At 34.8% G+C, this 21420-nt stretch overlaps 2 protein-coding genes across 2 annotated transcripts in view; both read right to left on the reverse strand.

Annotated features, from left to right (window-relative positions):
- The window catches only part of LOC103593235 (PAB-dependent poly(A)-specific ribonuclease subunit PAN3-like), a gene marked incomplete at its 5' end in the record, with an annotated part of 88495 nt that overhangs the window by 50643 nt on the left and 16432 nt on the right, over window positions 1–21420 (reverse strand). The window contains 3 exons of the mRNA XM_008576190.1: window positions 7619–7725; window positions 10486–10552; window positions 12682–12803. Coding sequence (XP_008574412.1) covers window positions 7619–7725; window positions 10486–10552; window positions 12682–12803 — 296 coding nt within the window. The remainder of the gene's footprint in view (window positions 1–7618; window positions 7726–10485; window positions 10553–12681; window positions 12804–21420) is intronic.
- LOC103593233 (26S proteasome non-ATPase regulatory subunit 14-like) lies at window positions 15428–16660 on the reverse strand. The gene is given in 2 exon segments (XM_008576187.1): window positions 15428–15628; window positions 15749–16660. Coding segments are annotated over 2 exon segments (933 nt in total). The 5' UTR covers window positions 16520–16660; the 3' UTR covers window positions 15428–15466.

The raw sequence follows: 21420 nt of genomic DNA on the forward strand, positions 1-21420 counted from the left end.
TGTCTGAAACAATGAATGACGATTTAAATTACACTTTAAAGTGATTTGTATTTTATTAATCAGAACATCTTCACAAACTGGAAAAATAGTAGTGCACATACATGAAATACAATCTCCCTTCGGACAATGCTTAATGAACATATAAGTTCATTATCTTTTGCAGTAACAATCAGCAGCCTATCTCCTGACACTCCTGAGAGTCACAGATGCATTGATTAGAAGCTCTGGCCTAGGATTTACTATATATTTATTTCAAAATAAGCCTGAATTTCTTTTACCACCTCCTCTCACTCTGAATAGTCTTCCCTCATTTAATTAAATGTCCTGATATTTTAGCATTTTGTAATTAAGAGAACTAAATATAAGATTATAATCCCATTAATGATCAGTGTGGTTAATCTAAACTTACTGTGGAAAAAACAGACCCCAAACTACTTAAAACCTTTGAATTTTTAAAATCAAATAAATTAATTTCCATATAATCATTAACACAGGGACCTACCTTTACCTAAATTACTAATTAGGAGTGTTAATACATCTTCATTTTAAAGCCTCCCACACCCAATTAAATTTAAAATAGCAAATCCAGACCTCAGATCAATACAGCTTGGGCTCCAATGAATTTTTTCCATGGGTAGAAAATTTAAAAATCAAAAACAAAACAGGTCAGCCTCAAAGATTATGTTATATTTTGTTCCTCCATTCCTTCCCATTAATTGTGGGCTTTTCATGGAAACATATTAGATTCCTTATGTTTTCACTGTTTAAGTTTAAATAAAGACAATAGTAGGATGAGCTGGCAAGTAGATCTCTACAAAGTAGGTCTATAGAAAAACAGACTGTCATTGTTAAAAATTCATGGGCAGATAAACATCTATAGATGAAAAAAAACTTGTGGAGCCAATACAGAAGTCATGAGGAGGATGAAAATAGAGGAAACTAATAAGTAAAAACTCATCTAAATTATATCAAATATAGCACAACATGATTTATATACATAAACACATGCACATGTTAAGCTCTGTTATGAGTCAGATCATTGGGGAGTAGAATGAATATTATCTACATAAATTTTAAAAGCCTACAAAACAGTCACTACTTCTGTTCTTAAAACCTCAATGTTACAAAGAAATTTTATGCCACCAAAAACAAAATCAGTTGGAATATCGTTGCTAAGCAAGGCTACACCCAATTTCTAAAAAACTGAACACCAAGCTATAACTTCTTATGTACTTTTGCTTTAGAGTGGAACCAGAATACAAGATATAGAGAAACAATACCATACCAAAGTTATTAAAATATTTTGAGTAAAAATAAGTAGTCTTTTTTAAAGTTAAGAAAGTTATTTCCACAATAAACTATCAACTGTAATGATCTTCTATATTAATTTCAGTCTCATGCGAAAAGCAATAATCATGCTAAAATGCCTACTGGCTTATTAGTGAAAGGTTTCTTTTTTATTTAATTTTTATGTGTACACTTGCTTAAGTTCAATCTTGGAATGAAAATCTTCAGAAATGCTCTTTACTATAACTGAATTTAAACTAAAATGGTGGTTAATGAAAAGTAATCTTGTACATATTCACAAACAGAGAAACATAAGTTTTAAAATTATAGAGTAATAAACAATATAAGACTGTAATAACTACCATTTGACAAGCACAAGGCACTTTATGCCCATTAATGTATTTAGTACACATAATTCTGAAAGACAGTGCCTATTATTAGACCTACTTTAGGGATAAGTGAGTCTTAGAAGAGGTTGAAATAACTTGCCTATAATCTCACAACTAACATAAGGACAGGCTCCAAAAGCTTGTACTCTTAACTATGGTATACTGCCTCCAATTCAAAAAAAATCTATACCATTCTATAATATTCCTCAACACATTATAATCTTAATATTATTCCAGCTAAACCTGAAATGACCAAATATAAATTCCTAAATGAATCAATCTCTTTGAATCTAATTGCATGGATGAAATCAGTAAAAAAGAACAGCCAGAGACTTCATTCAAAGAAATAAAATTAAGAACTTCTCCCTCCCCATTTTCAAAATGGAAGGAAAACAAATCTTGGGAATAAAAGAGAGTTGGGGAAAACTACATGGTTTTGGTTTATTTTAGCTTAAAATTTAGGCTAGCCTGTTTATGGATGAGAATTCTATACTTATCTTTACTAATTCATTCCCCACAACTACTTCCTATGAAAATAGGAATGAACCACCAGTAATACCAAGCTCTTAATACCCGCTATTATACTCTGCAAATACAATGACCAGAATAAAGTGTAAAGAAGCCAACCAGCAGGGCGGCCAGTTAGCTCACCTGGTTAGAGCGTGGTGCAGATAACACCAAGGGTCAAGGATTCAGATCTCCTTACCGGCCAGCCACCAAAGAAAAAAAAAAAAAGTCAACCCAGCCAATCTCAGAGTGAGCTAGTCCCTAGGTCTAAATGGTAAATGCACTGCAGTTTTATTAAACTACCATTATTATGCAATAATTAACTCAAAATCTCCAAAGCTATAAAATGAGATAATGACTATAGCCAACAGTACAAGTATTACATATTGTGTATAAAGGCACCCAAACTTTAGTTTATTTGTTTACATATGGTAAACTGCTGAACACCATACCATTATGCATACCTAAAGAAAAGTTTCCAAAACAAAATCTCTCACAAGAGCTCCTTTTTAAATCAATCAATAGAACAAAATTTCCTTACAATCATGAATTTGGAGGAATCTTTCTTGACTTAAAAAAAACAAGTGCACGCAGAGTACAAATTAAGTACAAAAAGTATGTGGCTGAACCCCTCATTTGTTACAACAAAATTTAATCTGAGCTTTCCAAAGCACATCTTTATCTCGACACAGTCCTGGAAAGTTAACCTGGTGTACTCTTTACTTTGGGGAAAAAAGAAAATTAACTTTTTCAAAGTTGAGTCTTTTTCTGTAAGAACTATCATATTTTTAAACATTTCAATCTAATGTCACCTGCATATTTTAAAAGAATAGACTGAAACTAGAGATTAACAACAGGAAGAACATTTAAGTCTGCCACTAAAAACAAGAGGAGAGAATACACTAAGACATTTACTAGGAGAAGTGGATTACTATAGATCATTAGCAATAAAAATGACAGTGTACTCAAATTAATAATATAAAAACAATGACAGCCCTTTGTATTCAAAATTACCAACTCATCAGATTGGGGATTACCATGTTATTTTAACAAAAATGAGCTTAATATTTTGTTATTTTTTAATGTACTTAACACATGATAATCAGAGTAAGCATGACATTTCAAAACTGAAAATTAGTTGTGAAATTCAAGACCAAAAAACAAAATTGGGGGGAAGAGATTGCAACATCTGATAGAAGAGGTTCAAATCTCTAATATTCAAAGAACTCTTATAATGAATTAAAAAAGGAATAGTCCAAGAGAAAAATAAGCAAAGGACATGAAACACCAATGGTGAATAAACATAAAAGAGAAATTCAACAGCACCAGTAATCAAATTTAAAGGAGGTTTTTTGGCCTATAAAATTACAAAGATACAAAAGATTTTTGTATCCCAGTTTTCAAGACCGTAGAAAGTCGGCACCTATAAGTAGGAATATAAATTTGTGCAGCATTTATGAAAGGTTGTCCTGTCAAATTACCAAAAGTTTAGATGGGTATTCTTGCCCAAGAAATTGCGTTGATAGAAATTTACATAGAGATAATCGCAAAGTGGAAAAACCAGCAGACATAAAGTTAATCAATGTTTTATCCCCTTCACTCCACATCACCAGTGGCCTCTCGCCACTCTCTCCCCATTTTTCACCTTATAGAAGACTCAGTCTTCTTACCCTTCTCATATTGCCCTATACAGAGAGATTTTTGCTTTCCTCTGAAATGTAAATAATTATCTATATTATTCTATGTAAATTACTTGATCTCTCAAAACTTCTATTTCCCAAAATGGAAAAAAATACCTCAAAGAATTGTTGGGGTGACTAAATGATATAATAAAATATAAAACATTTAATTGATAAAAGAATAATCTAACTTTCCTATATTACCTAGAACTGATACAGGAAACCATCACCAATATAGATAAAATCAAGTTTCTATTTGTATGCCACTACATCACAAGAAAATCCCAGATGGATTTTCCTAATCTGGAGGATATGTTTGAAAGGCTAACAGGAGGAGGCTTCTGTGTGGAGGAAGGCAAAATATTAATATTGGAAGAGGAAGGGGGCCTGAATACCTCAAAGAAAAGGTGGATATCCTCAGAGCAGCTACAGGACCATTTTACCAGTGGGCAGTTTTCATACAGCCCAGTCCAGAGTGAGTAGCAAGAGATACTTATTTACTTAATAGTTAGCAATTTCTAAACAAGCCTAGAAACGTTTGGACAACACAGTGTATTATATACTACCAAAAACAGCTACCATTTATTGGGTACTTCTGTGCCAGACAACATATCCCATTTAGTCCTCAAAACACCTCTACATAGCAGGTACTAAGTATTATTATTCTCATTTTGCAAATGAAGAAACAAAAAAGTTAACTAAGTTAAAGACAAAAAGACAATCAGTGAAGAAACAGGGATTTAATTTCAAGTGCCTGGCATCCAACTCCAAACCCTAAAATCTTAACCATTATTCAATACTACCAGGTTATTACTATTACTACTGTTTGCTCTTTGAGAGAATAAAAATTCACCAAGAGGTTCTGAGCAAGCTATAAACAGAAACCATGCACGGATGGATGCTTCCCTGCCTAGGAACCTGAACTCCAACAACTCCACCAGTTTCCAGTGAGGGGCCCATATGTAACTCTTAGCCTAAAAACTCACCCACATCTGGCTTAGGCTGGGATAGAACACTTCCCACAGATAGGCAAGTGGAAGTGAATGGAAGTTCAGTGACTCCAGTAAAGGAAAAATAGCTCTAAATGTATTAATTTGGAATTCTAAACACAATATTCCATAGAAACATAACTATACAATATTCATGGGTAAAAGATACTGATGTGGCTGACTGGAAATCTAAATACCAAGCAAAACATTATTTCTTTGAGAACATATATAAAGAACTTAAAAACAATCGTTTTACACATGGAGTTTTAGATGGTCACTGCCTTTAAAATTTTAGTTATTTTTCAATAACTTCTCCATTTTCTCATCTTTTTTATTTTTCCTGAGATCAATACTTAGTTTGATGTTTCAAAAGGGCCGACCAACCAGTAAGATTAAGACAGGATTTATATTCTAAATTGTCTATGCTATAATCCTATTAATTTCTCCAAATTTGCTTCATCCTTCTCCATAAAAGAACTCTACAGTAAATATTGTTATTATTATTCCCTTTTTTTTTTTTTGCCTAGAGTAGCAATAATGTAAAAGTTATCTTTCAAAGACTTTGGAACAGATATGCTACAAGAAAAACTTTAAATGTCAAATTAATCAAGCCTAGAGTAGCAATAATGTGATCTTTCAAAGACTTTGGAACAGATATGCTACAAGAAAAACTTTAAATGTCAAATTAATCAAAAAATATAAAATGTTACCAGTAAGTAATTGTAATAGAGATAGAGAGGGACAGATGCTCTTAAGATAAAGAACAGTACAAAGGGGGACCCAAACTGGGTTAAAACAAGGAAAAAAGCAGAGAAAGTACTGCTAGTGAACTTTTCTCTCAAGCAGAATTATCCTGAACTAGACCTCCAGCAACCACATCTCCTCACAGCAGATGAGACACCCTACTCTGATCCTACTTCCCTCATCCTAACAAAGCTTTAAAACCAAGAACAGAAGAAATAAACATACTTCAGATATCTTTGCCTCCTAACCCCAAATAATTTAACTTATAAAAACCTAAAAATATTTACAAAAGTGAAAATCTGTTATCCCACCCTTAGAAATATAATGTAAATGCCCAGGTAAAGCTGCATCATGACTGAAACAACGGAGGGGAAAGCTGAACCGCAAGATGACCAGCTGAATTAAAAAACGGTGTTGAGGGGCAATAGCTCAGAAAGCTATAAAAGAGCAAGAAGCCAAGAATGCTAGGCACAAATTTTGAAGACTTCTCATTTTGCCTAGGATTTGTCTCAATCATATGTTGTCACTCACCCTGCATAAAAACTCACAGTTTGGCAAGAATCAGTAGCAAGATATCATAGCACTGAAACCCCTTCACTTATTAATATCTGTATTTCAACATCTAACTTCGTTTTAAAGATACTTTGTTCCCAAAGGATTTGTTACCAAAAATTTTACTGCTTGTCTAGATCACATTTGTGATTCACAGCAACTCCCAAGTCTTTTTCTTTTCATACCAGTGCTCGACTTTAATTGTATCTATCTTGTTATTAAGGTTTCCTAATGTTTTAATCTCTAATATATTAACTCCCATTTTTAACAAAACTCAAAGTCATCTCTAGTGTTTGGGAGACTCAACTCTTCCACAGAATATAAAGACATAATTCAATTTCTTCTACCACCAACGTTGGCCAAGAATAATTATACACATTTTCAAACAATGGCTGCTTTTTTAATTTAAAATTATGCATTCCAAATGTGGAAAATAAAACGAAAAAATAACTGATGCTTCTCAAACATCAATATAAAAGGTCACTTTAAAAATTTTTTCTGGGGCTGGCCCAGTGGTGCACTCGGTAGAGTGCGGTGCTTGGGAGTGTGGCGGCGCTCCCGCCAGGGTTCAGATCCCATATAGAGACCTGTCCGCTCACTGGTTGAGCGTGGTGCGGATGCGACACCGAGGGTTGCGATCCCGTTGCCAGTCGCAGTACGGGCGCGACACCGAGGGTTGCGATCCTGTTACCGGTCACGAAAAAAGACAAAAAGGAAAAAAAAAATTCTAATTTCAGTAAAGTTATTCTTAAAAACTAGTCCAACCTTTTCTGCATCTCTAATAATAGTGTGAATTATTACTATTACTATTGCTGAACTTCAATCCAGCTGACCAGGACCAGCAAGATGGCATCTTTAGTTAGACTTGTTCAAGTAGTCAGGACATAGTCACTCAGATAATTTCATGTGGCTGGGATATTTTATAAAAATGTGGGGGGAGGAAGAGCATCAGAGAGAAATTTCTTAGCACCTGTGCGGTGTCCTTTATGGAATCCTATTCATCGTTATTCACAGTTCAGCTACTATAGCTGTAGTGGTCCAATAGTAGCTTTGGTTCTCTCTCTCTCTCTCTCTATCTCTCTCTCACTGTCTATCTCAAATTCAGAACTGTTTTTGATCTTATTTGAACTTCTAAGACCTTTTTCCTCAAAGTCTGTTCTCAGACCAGCAGTATCAGCATACCCTGGGAACTTGTTAGAAATGCAGAACTTAACCTATGACACACTGTGAGAAGTAGCACCCTAGGATATATATTCTCAGTACATAACTCTTCAGAAAGTTTCTCTAGCAGCAATAATACAATACAGCCCAGATGACCAGCAATGTAGTTTTCACAGTCCATACTTTATTTCAACAAGTTCCTAAAGATACCCCCAGCCATATTTTCTTAGCTTATCTATGATATTCAGAAAAGAAGAGAATTAAACAGTTTACTGAAGCTCCTACCTCTATTACTTGTAACCAAGCATACCTTCTGCCTAGGTATCTTTGCTTCTCCATGTTCTTTACCCTCAAAAAACCCAACCCAAAACATCTTTTCTCCATAAATTCTTCTGAATCTAGACAATTCTCTGCTACCTAGCAATCATCAGATATTTAAATTGACGCTAATTAATATGCTGCTGTGTAATGTTCTCTAGTAGATTCATGTATTGCCTCTCCAATTAGATTTGAGAGAAGCAGGAAAAACATCAAGCCTTTCTTTTCGATCTTCCACACAGCACATATTAAAACTGCCTATAGTAAAGATACTTGACTGATCTGATCCCTATAAATCATATAACCCCAAAGGCAAAAATCAGCATACCTGGCCCAGGGAGACTGGCCTGAGCCTTTTAGAAAATGATTTACCTCACTAGGTATGAAACAGTAGTAAGTATGGCCTAACTACCTATTCTTCAGTATCATTATAAAATAAAATGTTACTGAGTAATCATGTTAGCCTGCTTAGATAACCCTGGAATTATAATTAAATACCTACATAATTTTGAGTTACTTCCACTAAAATTACATCATTAAACAGACATTATGAATTACTACAACAAAAGAAAAATAGGCAAAATCTCCATATGCCTTCAATTCACAATGTGTAACTTGCAATACTCTTATGCCAAGAGTATTTCTAATACAAAGAGATTTTAAACCTTATCAACTCAACCACTAACAATTTAAAAATATATGCAACCTGTACCCACATAGATTTCTAACTATATAGCCCACTACTGGAAAAACTCTCCATGTCCCCAGACTACATATTATTTCAAATATAAATGACAAGAAAATATGGTCCTTCAACGCTACATGAATATATGAACCATGAATTTCTAGGTAGAAATTGAAATGTGGATGCTTTCAGTTTAGAAAGACATTCAGTTTTAGATATGAAAGACACCACAGCAACTACCCAGGCCATGTTCACCATCTCACAGATGGGAAGATTACAGCCTAGAAAGTTGGCCCCATATCACAAAGTTAGAAATCCATGATCTCAAAATGACAGCAGAGTGCTCATTTCACTACATTAGTCTGCTTCCATTAGTACATATTCTAATATCTCTTCAAATATTGAGGTAACATTTGTAGTAACATTTTCTTCCATTATTTTCCTTTAAAATAAATTTTAAAAAGAATAGGCACTGTATCTTCCCTTTTCCAATCCTAAGGACTTTTACTATTTTCTCAAAAATAAATGTCAGTAGCTCTAAATCGTATATTACAACTTTAAAACACATTCCACCAACCCCTCACATTAGGAACTTTTAAGTATACGTTTACCATTCCAGCTTTACTTTCTACTCCTATATCAGAAATACTACTTATTGCAGTTAACTGATTATTATTTTTAAAATGAGAAAAAGCCATTAGGGGAATGCCTAAGATAACTTAAGGGTTTTCTATATTCCCCTAAAGAGCTCCAGATAACTTGATTTCCAGGTTGTATCTGCTTTTCACCATTTTACTGCTTACTTCCATATTGACAGGCTTTGTCTGTTGTCCTCTCACAACTGTCAATGGTTCTGGCTTGTATCCAACTTTATTCCACTTCTAACATATAGATTTAGAAACTAAATATTCCAATTTATGAGAACCTTTGAGGAAATCTTTTTTATATAAATCTTTTTTTATACTACCCTCTGATCATATCTTTCCTAAAAGCATCTTTAATTCATATCCAGATATTTGATATTCTTACTAAGAAGATAAGATAATTATGTTTTTTTGGTTTTTGGGGGGTTTTTTTTGTCCTTTTTGAGACCGGTTGCACCGCGCTCAGCCAGTGAGCACCCCGGCCATCCCTATATAGGATCCGAACCCGCGGCTGCTGCGCTCCCAGCGCCGCACCTTCCCGAGTGCGCCACGGGCTCGGCCCTGTATTATCTTTTAATTCTATTTTTCCACAAACTTTTTGAAGTTCCTGTATATTAAGTACCCTAATTTAAAGGAACCTTAAATTGCTTCATAATGCAATACATATAGACTACTGCTTAATTGCTCTGCCTTCTTCAACCTGGATTTTCACAGTCTAGTTCTTCATTAGAATTAATATTAATTTAATATTAAATAACTAATAATTCAAAGAGAAAGATGCTAATAAAATAGCAAGACATACAATATTTTTATACAATGTATGCATTTAAGGCACTTAAACATTGGCATTTAAACTCTGTAATAATACTAAAAATATATAATGCTACAAATTAGTTTTTAATAATTTTATTCAATAATAAAGGTTGAAATTTCCAAATAGTGTAATGTATGCATTTAAGGCACTTAAACATTGGCATTTAAACTCTGTAATAATACTAAAAATATATGATGCTACAAATTAGTTTTTAATAATTTTATTCAATAATAAAGGTTGAAATTTCCAAATAGTGATGGAAATTTGATAAACACAAAATGTTTATCACAGATAATAATCAACATCATATTCTTATTCTCACCATTATTAATAGTTGTTAACATCTTGCTGATACAGAGTATTAACACTCAATTGTTGCATATCTTATAAAAACCATCCTTGAACATTTATTTTTAAAATAGAATATAAAAAGATATCTGGAAATTTTGTATCAATAGACTTAGCACACACGATTAATTTACAAGTATGTTCAATGTGACTATAATTAAGTATTAATATACACATATTCACGTATAGAGAAAAAAGGAGGGTTCTAAATCTTAATAGTGGGATTAACTAACAGGAATAATGGGAAGGTAATTTTTATTTTCTTCTTTCTATTTGTTTACAATTTTCAAAATTTCTACAATAGGTATGTTGTTTGTAGAGTCAGAAATACACATACACACACACAAACGAAAAGGACCAGGTCTTACCATGGCCTGCATATGGCTTGGCACTGTCATTTAGAAGGCTTGGGGAGCTGCTACTGTTAGTCATTCTCTGGAAAATAAAATATGTATACATCACATCAACAAGGAATACAGAATTACAAGTATTCAACCAATTAAGACTGACCCTCTTTGTTGCTTCTCCTCCAATCTATCTTTCACATCACTGACAAACTAATCTTCCTATAAATGTTGTTGCTTGTATTATAACTATCTATGCAAAAACTTCCAAAGACTCCTTGCAACACACCAAATTAAAATTTTAATCACAAGCCGGGTATTTAAAACCAAAGTTGCAAATCTATTTTGAATTGCACTTTCCTAACTTATTAGCCTGGGCAAGACACATAAGTACTGTTTCCTTGTCCATAAAATATAAAGTCAAAAAATGCTCTTATACCCTCTCTCAATTCATATTATCCTTAATAGGCCTTAAAGAACTTATAAAATTGGGCTATATTCTGATCTCTAAACATGTCCTATGCTTTCTTGACTCACTCCATCGCCTATATCTATAAGGATTTGGGGTATGGAAGGCCCTTCATCCACGTCCACAAATCCTTATCTCATATATGACATATAACTCAATGCCTTGAAAAGTATAAATTAGGAATTCCCAGCTCTGGGTTTAATTCTATAATCCTTAACGTGGTCACTCAACTTACTCAATTACTGCATAATTAAAAAGCAGAGGAGCAGGGCTAAATTCTTGATGTAATTTTAATACAAAAATATACAGTAGTCACACCTCCCCTATCTGTGAGGGATATGGTCCAAGACTCCCAGTAGATGCCTGAAACCGTGCATAGTAACAAACCCTATATAAGATTTTTTCAATCTTATAACCAAGATGGTTGCTAACAGGTGGGTTCCACATGTATATGCTGGACAAAGGGATTACATCCTAAGATGGAGTAGGATGGTGCAAGATTTCATCACACCACTGAGAATGGCGCATAATTTAAAACTTATTAACTGTTTATTTCTGGAATTTTCCATTTAATATTTTCAGACTGCAGGTGACCAGGGGCAATTGAAACCAATGAAAGCAAAACCACATAAAAGGAGAAACTTCTGTATATAAAAATACCTGAAATTGTGGCTCACAGGCAGTCAAAAGAAGTTATAAACTACACATCAGATGAGTTAATCTGCTCATAAAAAATGAACCATTTATGTGTGCTGCCCATGTTTATATAAATGCTTACATTTCAAATGATCTTTAGGATAAACATCTACATGAAACCTCAGCTTTTACATAAATAAAAGTAAAAATAATTCAGAAAAGCATTGGCTTCCCACAGACTCTTAAGATCAGTCCAACTTGAAATATAAAGACTAATCCCTCTGCATTTAAATATTCTACTGCAATTATGGAGAAGGCTATCCAGAAGTGCATCACAAAAACAAGAAAAGACAATACACCACCTTTACTATTATGGCAGTTTTCCAATTAACAACACTAGATTACTTTTCAATTTTATTCCAATTCTACAAAATTCTGCCGTATCAAGCTACAAAAACAATGTAAACAAAAATGTCCTAAGCATTGCATGAAGTAATATGATAAATAAAAAAAAGTTAGCTAAAAAGAACTGGGTAAAAAAAAATTCAAAAATATTTTTAATGTAAAACATTCCTCAAGTACTGTGACTTTAAATTTAACATTTTAAACATTAAATAAAATAAAACCAGCATTATACTTCTATATGCAAAGAACACTCTTGAGAGGACAGAAAGAAATCTGGTGACCAGTAATGGTAGCTGCTTCTAGGAATATTAATGGGATGGATAGTGAGCAGGTATGGGAAAGAGACCCTTTTGTAACATTTAACTTTTATAACATATGCATGTATGATCCACTCAAAAATTAAAAATTACCATCATCACTATCAAGTTTAATTACTATACATACAAAACACAAACAGATGAGTGGAACGTCTCTCCATCTACCCTCTCCATACTCCACTGTGATCCCCCTCCCCATCTACCACCTTTGAAAGCTCTCCCTGACTCCAACCCTACAGAAGAGCTAACTTAGCTATATCCCACCTACTGCATCACCTCCTAAAATCTCACCTCCCACTCAACAAACTTAAGAATAAATGAAGATTCTAAATGTCCTATACTCCTGGAACAAATGTCACTGTTCAGTGCAATGTAAATTCATACTAAGGATACCTGAATCAAGGGATACTTTGTTTCTACAGGGCTTCCAAATCCATTGACACCAATAAAGCTGGTGCTAAAATAGGAGTCTGTGAGACTTGTATCAGTTAAAGCACCTCCGTCCATTCCAGGAACTGAAAGAGAGAAAAATTCAAGTATTTAAAATTATTTAAGAGGATAAAACACTGATTTCATTTGTGTTCCTAATGAGTTTTAAAGTCTCAAATTTCTGTCACATATTTTTATTTGCTAATTCATAACAGAAGGCGGGATGATTAAGTAAGATTGGCTCAGCTTTAAAATTTATTCAATAGTGCTCAAGTTGCCTAATTTTTTCCCACAGAAATAGAAATTTATTAATCACCTAACAGCCACCAAATACAACATGAAAAAAACCACACTTGAATTTCCAGTTTCCCTATCAAGTTTTCCTTCTTTAACTTAGCAAAAAGACAGTAGAATATAAATCATTGCAATTTCTCCTGTGAATTATCACAAGGTAAACAGAGGCAAGTTTCTCAAGACTGTTTCTCACACACATTTTTTGAAACAGACCAGCAGTATCACACTCACTCATAATTCAGGGAGAAAAACTCTGCAGAGGTAGCAATGAGATGGAGTTCAGGAATACTTACAGATCTCTGTCAATTTTAGGGTGGGATAATATAGAAGGATTGTAGAACTAGTAGGGCAACCCATTACATATCAACAAAGTACCAGACTACGTGTTTTAGATGCTACTTCCTTGCATACAGCTATTTTCTAAGCTCCTAGTAGTTAAGTACAAAGCCTCACACTATTTTACAAACAGGCTACTGCAAGTAGGCTTGCCCTTCTTCAGGCAGAGCAACTGGGAACCACCCCAACCCCCAACTAAGAAGCAAAATAAAAAAAAAATGCTGACAGACATAGAGGGTCTCCTTGGAAAGCAATCTGAGGTAATCTTTATTTTCTTCTTTGTTTTTTAAATTTATGTCTTAAAATGTCCATATTGAAAATGTGTTACTTTTATAATTACAGAAAGATTTCTTTAATGGTTCCTTTCTTTTAAATTATGATTACAACTTCAGATATGACTGAAGAAAACAATCAAAAGTATGTAAAGATTTTATATACAAAGGTGTTGAAGCTGATTTATATACAAATACTGAAAGTATTATCTTAACAAGAAATTAGAAACAACATGAAAGGTCTAACAACGTTGGAATGATTATGTAAATCATAATATATCCATTGAAGGACTATTATGAAATAATTAAAAATCATGGTAATTAATGTCTAGGATTGATTTAAAATACTGCAGCAGAATAAAACAAAAACTGGGAGTACAGACAAAATAAGACTAGCAAAATGTCACTCATTGTTGAAGGTGGGTGACGGGATTATTATATTGCCTTCTCTACTTTTATCGATTTAAAATTTTCCATTATAAAAGGTTGTAGAAAATGAGAATAATGAAGACCAAATAATTATATGTCTATAATATTATAAAGAAATACATATTTCTTTCGTCTTTGTCTCCAGTTCTTGGTACAGAGTTCCTAAAACCCTCGTGATTTCCTAAGTGATACAGGTGCTAGGAGCATCTTTTGTTCTAATATTTCATCTTCGACCCCAGTTCCTGGCACAGAGTCTTTAAAGTTCTTGGAATTTCCTGGGTGATATGAGCATCTTCTGTTCTAATGAGGTGACTCTTAGTGGGTTCCTAGATGGGGTCTGGTCACCAGAAGAACAAAGCCATGATTATAAGCTTGGAACTTTCAACTTCCCCTCCACCCGTCTTCCAAGGACGGGACTGGGGCAGGAGACTGAGTCAATCCACCATGTCGATGTGATGAAGTCTCCATAAAAATTCCTGAACTATGAGGTTTGAGGAGCCTGGGTTGGTGAACACGTCCACAATCCAGAAGATTGGCGCACTCCAACTCCACAGGAACAGAAGTTCCTGTGCTCAGGATCCCTCTAGACATCACCCTATATGGCTGTTTATCTGTATCTTCCATAACAAACCAGTAAATTTAAGTGTTTCCCTGAGTTCTGTCACAGCAAATTATCAAATCTGAGGAGGGGTAGTAGAAACGCCCAATTTGTAGCCAACTTAGAAGAGTGGATAACTTGGGTACCCACTACTTGCAACTGGCATCTGAAGGGGGAGGGTAGTCATGTGGAACTGAGTCCTTAACCTGTGGGGTCTTCATTAACTCCAGGTAGAACTGATTGGTGCAGAAAACAAAAACCCACACATCTAGTTTTAGAAGTGTTGTGTGAGAGTACATAGACAGAAAACAGGAGATAGTTTTTTTTTCCTTTTTTAGTGTAATAACCATTTACAATGTGAAGTAAAAAGGGAACACATTTTTATGGTACGATAATTATGTGTGCTTACACATAAACATGCAGAAAATAAGACTAAATAAATATGCCAAAATGTTAACAATCTCGTGTTAAGAAAGGTCCTTTTTAGTGTAATAACCATTTACAATGTGAAGTAAAAAGGGAACACATTTTTATGGTACGATAATTATGTGTGCTTACACATACACATGCAGAAAATAAGACTAAATAAATATGCCAAAATGTTAACAATCTCGTGTTAAGAAAGGGAAAGAAAACAGAGCAGTTAGGAAAATACATCATTCCATCCTATGTAGATCATGAAGATATTAATACTTTTTAAAAGTTATTAATAATAGACACATGTCCTATCTATCCCATGGGATGTTCAAAGACAAAAAAGCATATAGGGTACTTTCAAATTTATTTATTTATTTATTTATTTTTTGCTTTTTCCATTGCTTTATTTAAATACGACGGTATCCAACATAGCTGCTAAACACTGGACAATGTTTGAAGTCATAAGTACATCCACATGTTCCTCCAAATGATGTTTGGGGTCCTGCTTGCCAACATTCTCTATTGCCAGCTGTTCGGGTGTCATCTTATCTTCTTCTTCTACAGCCTTATTATAATCCTTGGCTAATTCCAACATCTCTTTTACCACTGATTCATTGTGTTTACAGTGTTCACTATAGTTTATTGCCAGCTGTTCAGGTGTCATCTTATCTTCTTCTTCTACAGCCTTATTATAATTCTTGGCTAATTCCAACATCTCTTTTACCACTGATTCATTGTGTTTACAGTGTTCACTATAGTCTTGAAGTGTCAAACCTTCCATCCAACTCTTTTTATGCAAATTTAGCAACATCTTCTGTTCCAGTTCATTTTTCCGATAGTTAATAGTAATGGAGTAATAATGTCTGTTTAGTCCATGAATTAATGCCTGGATAGATGGCTTGTTTAAGTGACCCAGATTTGAAGTTGTTTGTCTTGGTTCATGTCCTAAGACCATCATATTAGCATTGATCAATCTGAAGGCATCAATAACAACCTTTCCTTTTACACTCTGAATGGGATCCACAACCACTGCCACAGCTCTCTCCGACAAGGCTTCAAAGCTCTGCTGAGTGTTGATATCCACACCAGAAAGCCAACAACCAAAGCCAGGGTGACTGTGATACCAACCAACAACCATCTCAGGCCTTCCTGTCTGCTTCAACATATCCAACATTTTGGCTTGGAACACTGGATCAACTGCCTCCACACTGACACCTGTTCCTGACTGTGGCATAGCAAACACATCAATCACTCTGACGGTGTAATCATCAACAAATTCTCCAAGCATCAGACCCATAACTTCCATCGGAACTCCAGCACGGCCATGTTTTAACATTTTTAACAGTGCCTAGGAAGAGATATAGACTTGTTCTGCTGTGTCCACTGCAGGAGCATCTGTAGGTGGCCCCTGGCCCAATCCAGGCATACCTCCTCCAAGTCTAAGAAGTCTGTCCATATTTCTGGTCAGTAACTACAACTTTTAAGGTGTTAAGCTTCAATTTGTTGAATTTGACAAATTTCTTGACACACACTCTTGCTAATTCTGGCAGGTATAATTTTTCCCAAGTATGCTTTTTTCTCTTTTACTCCTTAAGGCGGGCGCCTCAAATTTAAATTACATAAGCATAAGATATGTCAATGACCTTAATTACTACCAAGAACAGATCTTCCAACCCTTTATTTTGCAATCCACTTTAAGTAAACCTTATACCATCTCTATGGAATAAGAATGTGAAATTCACTTTAAATAAAGCTTATTATTTCTATAAAAGCTCTGCTGCCATCTCTATTAGTATAAACCACCATATCTCTGTGTGCTATGGCCCAAATGTGTCTGAATGTGTCCCCAAAAATTCATATGTTGAATCTTAATCAACAATGTCATAGTATAAAAAGTGGAGGGCTGACCAGTCAGCTCAGATGGTTAGAGTTGGTGCTGATAACACCAAGGTCCAGGATTTGATCTCTGTACCAGCCAGCTGCCAAAAAAAACCAAAAAAACAAAAAAAACAAAAATAATATTAAGAAGTGGGGCTTTTAGAAGGTGATTAAGTCATGAGGGCAGAGCCCATATGAATAAAATTAGTGCCCTTTAAAAAGAAGTGGGAGGTAGATGTTCGCCCCTTCTGCCATGTGAGGAGGCAGCACCAAGGCACCATCTTGAAGCAGACAGCAGTCCTCACCAGACATCAAACCTGTCTGTGCCTTGATCTTGGAATGCCCAGCCTCCAGAACTGTGCAAAACAAATTCCTGTTCTTTGTAGATTACCCAGTCTCAGGTATTTTCTTATAGCAGCAGAAACAGACTAAAACACTATGGAATAGTATCAACTAAACAATGATTCTGTAGATATGAATCTGCCTGAATAACAACTCTGGCAAGATTGATATTCTTTTTATTTTATGGTTAAGCAAGAGATTAGATAGCTTGCCCAAAGCCACAAAGCTAGTAAGTGGTACAACTGGGGTATAAAAGCAATCTCACCACTGTACTAACCTGCCTTTCAATTTTAAAAAGACAGGAAAGTATAAATCAAGAAACAAAATTTCAAACCTTCAGTTCTGAAATCATTGTGAGACATTCAAACTTTGGACCAAAGCATCTTACAGTAACTAAAGAAAAGCATCACAACTTCTTCATCTGTCAGCAGTTAACTCTGTATCTATCAACAGATAAATGTACACAGTAACAACCTATTTCAAAAAAAAAAAACAAAAACAAAAAACCCTCACAGCTCAATTAAATAAATGTTCTTCTTCTTCAGTCTTGTCCCCTGTAAATGAATGAAGGGCCTTCTGAGATGCAATAAACTTGGAAAATGATGGGGGAGGAAGTAAAAAAAAAAAAAATTTCATATCACCCAGGAAATTCCAAAGTCTACATTCACAATGTGAACTATGACAACGCAAACAGGAGATAGAGTACTTCCCAAACTTACTTGACTAGGGAACCCTTTCTACGTAGAGCATCTTGAGGGAACAGAGTTCCATAGAAGACACTTTACAAAAAGTGCCCACCTGAAAATGCTGAGTAGTTTTCCTCTGCCAACAAGGACATCACAAACAAGATGCTGGTGATACTCCCCCTAAGGGATGAAATCCAAACTTAATGGCCTTACATCAGCAAGCCCTCAACAATCTGTTCTCAACTATCATGCTCATATGTAAGTAAAGGTGCTGGATTTGAGTCTCAGCTCTGCCACTAACTAGCCACAAAGTCTTAAGTAAAATGCTTTATACCATCATTCATAAAATTAAAATCATACCATCCACCGTGATAATTTCAATGAAGAGTTATGAAAAACAATGAAATAATATCTTAAAAGTTATTTTTAAAATGCTAATAGTTGCACAACTCAATAAATTTACTAAAAATAATTAAAGCATTTTTTGTAATCAATGGAGAAAAAAGGGGATCATTCGATAAATGGACTTAAGACAACTAGGTATTCATCTAGGGAAATAACTGAATACACCAATATTTCCGAAAGACTGAAGATCATGGTGTAAAAGATAATAAAAGTATAAATCTAGTATAAGATCTTTACAATAATTGAACTCTCCTCCAGTCACAATGATGTATTCACTATATTCTTAAAGTCTCCTACACTTTACAATCTGGGATACAATCAATTCCTAAACACGCACCTGGATCCATGCTCGTCATCACCCAGGCATAATGAAAAAGAAAAAAATTCTTTGAGTTAGACAATGAATTCTAATCCTACTTTTGCCACTTATTAGCTATGTGATCTTGAGCTAATAACTCTGTAAGTCTCATTTCTTCATCTGAAAAAGGAGACAACGCCATCTCACTCAAAGGGTTGTGGTAACCTATGCAAAGTGCCTAGCATAGTATCAAAAGGTAATCATCAATGTTATTTTTTCTTTCCACTCCTCTACAAAGTATTCCCCAATAATTCCAAGCTGTTAAACCCTCTACCATTTAAGATGCTGTTTATATCATTCATGTCACAAAAAAAGTAATTCCTTTTGACTTTTACTGCTGTCTTCAACTATCTAAACCTTTAAATTCTTACATGTTTCTGTACTATCTACCCATCTAAATTATCTGTAATTATACATACCTTATACATTTTGCTATCCCCTAATCTATTAGCACATCTGTACAGACATTTATTTTCAATTAAACCCTTTCTTTAAGTAAGTATTTTTAAAAATTGATAAAAAGATACAATAGGGGCCGAGCCCGTGGTTGCTATCCCCTAATCTATTAGCACATCTGTACAGACATTTATTTTCAATTAAACGCTTTCTTTAAGTAAGTATTTTTAAAAATTGATAAAAAGATACAATAGGGGCCGAGCCCGTGGAGCACTTGGGAGAGTGCAGTGCTGGGAGCGCAGGAGCGCTCCCACCACGGGTTCGGATCCTATATAGGGATAACTGGTGCGCTCACAGTGCTCACTGGCTGAGCGCGGTGCGACCGGTCTCAAAAAGGACAAAAAAAAAAAGATACAATAGATTGTCACATCCAATCTTTACAAAACACCCCATGCAAATGGTGTACTACTGCCTCCACTTTTCCAATGAGAAAATTGAGACTCAGAGACGCTGAATGACTCTGCAGTGGGTGCAGGGTCATGAAACAGGCTCTTCACACCCCTAAGCAGTCACTAATACCATCCTTTTCTCTACTGAATTGTGCAATGAGCACAGACTTTGAGCAAACACGACAGTACAGTATATTTAGTCCAAGTTTCAGTTTACTCCTCTATAAAACAGAAATAATACTATCTACTTTCCACGGTTATTGTAACACTAGTTCAATATACTGGCATGCCTGGATGATATTAAGTGCCTGATAACGGTTATTTTTCTGGTTATCATTTGTATCTATTTATTGGTTTATTTGTAAAAGTTAGTCTGCTCTTTCTGATGAAACGTCGTACGTTCTTTGTACAGGATGTATTAAGGGAAACTTTCCATGTAGGCTTTTCTTTTTTAATTTTAATGTAAATGATGAAAAGGTGGGTGGGCTGGAACATTTTACCCATGTGTTATAAAACCCACAGAAGCTGTCTGGAACAAAAGACTCAAACCCAAAGCAGGTGGCTGGACAGGATATACTGGTCTGTTTGAAGGGTTGGACTTCCCTCAAAAGCTCATAAACTAAGGAAATAGTCCAAGAGAACTGTGAGAAAATAGTAATTAATGACGACAAACCCCGTGCTTCCAGTCCTTGTGACAAAGTCTCTGTGGAGAGTTAAAGAGATCAAATCCACATTCTCAGTTCTCCATCTGCCTCTGAAGCACTGTTAACTAACAATGGTGACTGCCAGAGAAGTGAGGGCCTAGCAGCATGGAGCACCAATCATGAGTCAAATGTATTAGGCATTTTAAGTGCATTATCTCCCTTTTTTAAAAACCACACAAATGTTGGGAGTAGAAATGCGTACCCCCAAAATTCATGTTAAAGTCCTAAGACCTATCTATACATCAGATGTGACCTTATTTGTGTACAGGGTTACTGCAGATGTAATTGGTTAAGATGAAATCATTAGTGTGGGCCCTAATCCAATACAATTGGCGACCTTATAAAAAGAAGAAATTTGGACACAGACACGCATACAGGGAGAATGTCACGTAAAGACGAAAACAGAGATTGGGATGATGTTTCTATAAGCTAAGGAATGCCAAAGATTGCCAGCAAACCACCTGAAACTAGGCCAGAGGCATGCAATAGATTCTCTTTCACAGCCCTTAAAAGAAAGCAATCCAGCAGACACCCTGAGATTGGACTTCTAGCCTCCAAAATTGTAAGACAACAAATTTCTGTTGTTTATGCCCCCACAAAAAGATACAACAGAGCCATATAGTAAAAATAAAAAATTAAATGGGAGTTATTAAACCAAAAACACAGTCTAAGGACACATTAAGTCGAACAGTTGAACATTAAAAGTCAGAAGTTTCAAAATAGCCAAGATAAAAAAGAGAAAACATAGTTCATGTATCTTTCAAAAAATAGTCCAAATATTGCCTTTCATGAAACCTTCCAAAATATCCCTGAACAGAGCTTGTTATACATTTTACATGTCTATATAGCATATCATACTATGCCATAATTTATACATTTCAAACTCCTTTACTAGATTATGCATTGATAAATGGCCAGGACCATGTCTGATGCATCCCCAATACCTACAAGACACCTGGAACAGAAATAAATGTTTCATCATCAAATTAAGCACTGTAGTCAGTGCCCAGAGCACTCAAATACTATGTCATTTACTAAAGAGTGAGTCACCTGCATAAAATATCAGAACTCCAGAGACGAGAGTTATTTTTATTTTTATTTTTTTTTCCTTTTTTTTTTTTTTTTTTTTTTTTTTTTTT

Source organism: Galeopterus variegatus, unplaced genomic scaffold, assembly GCF_000696425.1.
Source record: "Galeopterus variegatus unplaced genomic scaffold, G_variegatus-3.0.2 Scaffold1305, whole genome shotgun sequence".
In the NCBI taxonomy this organism is placed as follows: Eukaryota; Metazoa; Chordata; class Mammalia; order Dermoptera; family Cynocephalidae; genus Galeopterus; species Galeopterus variegatus.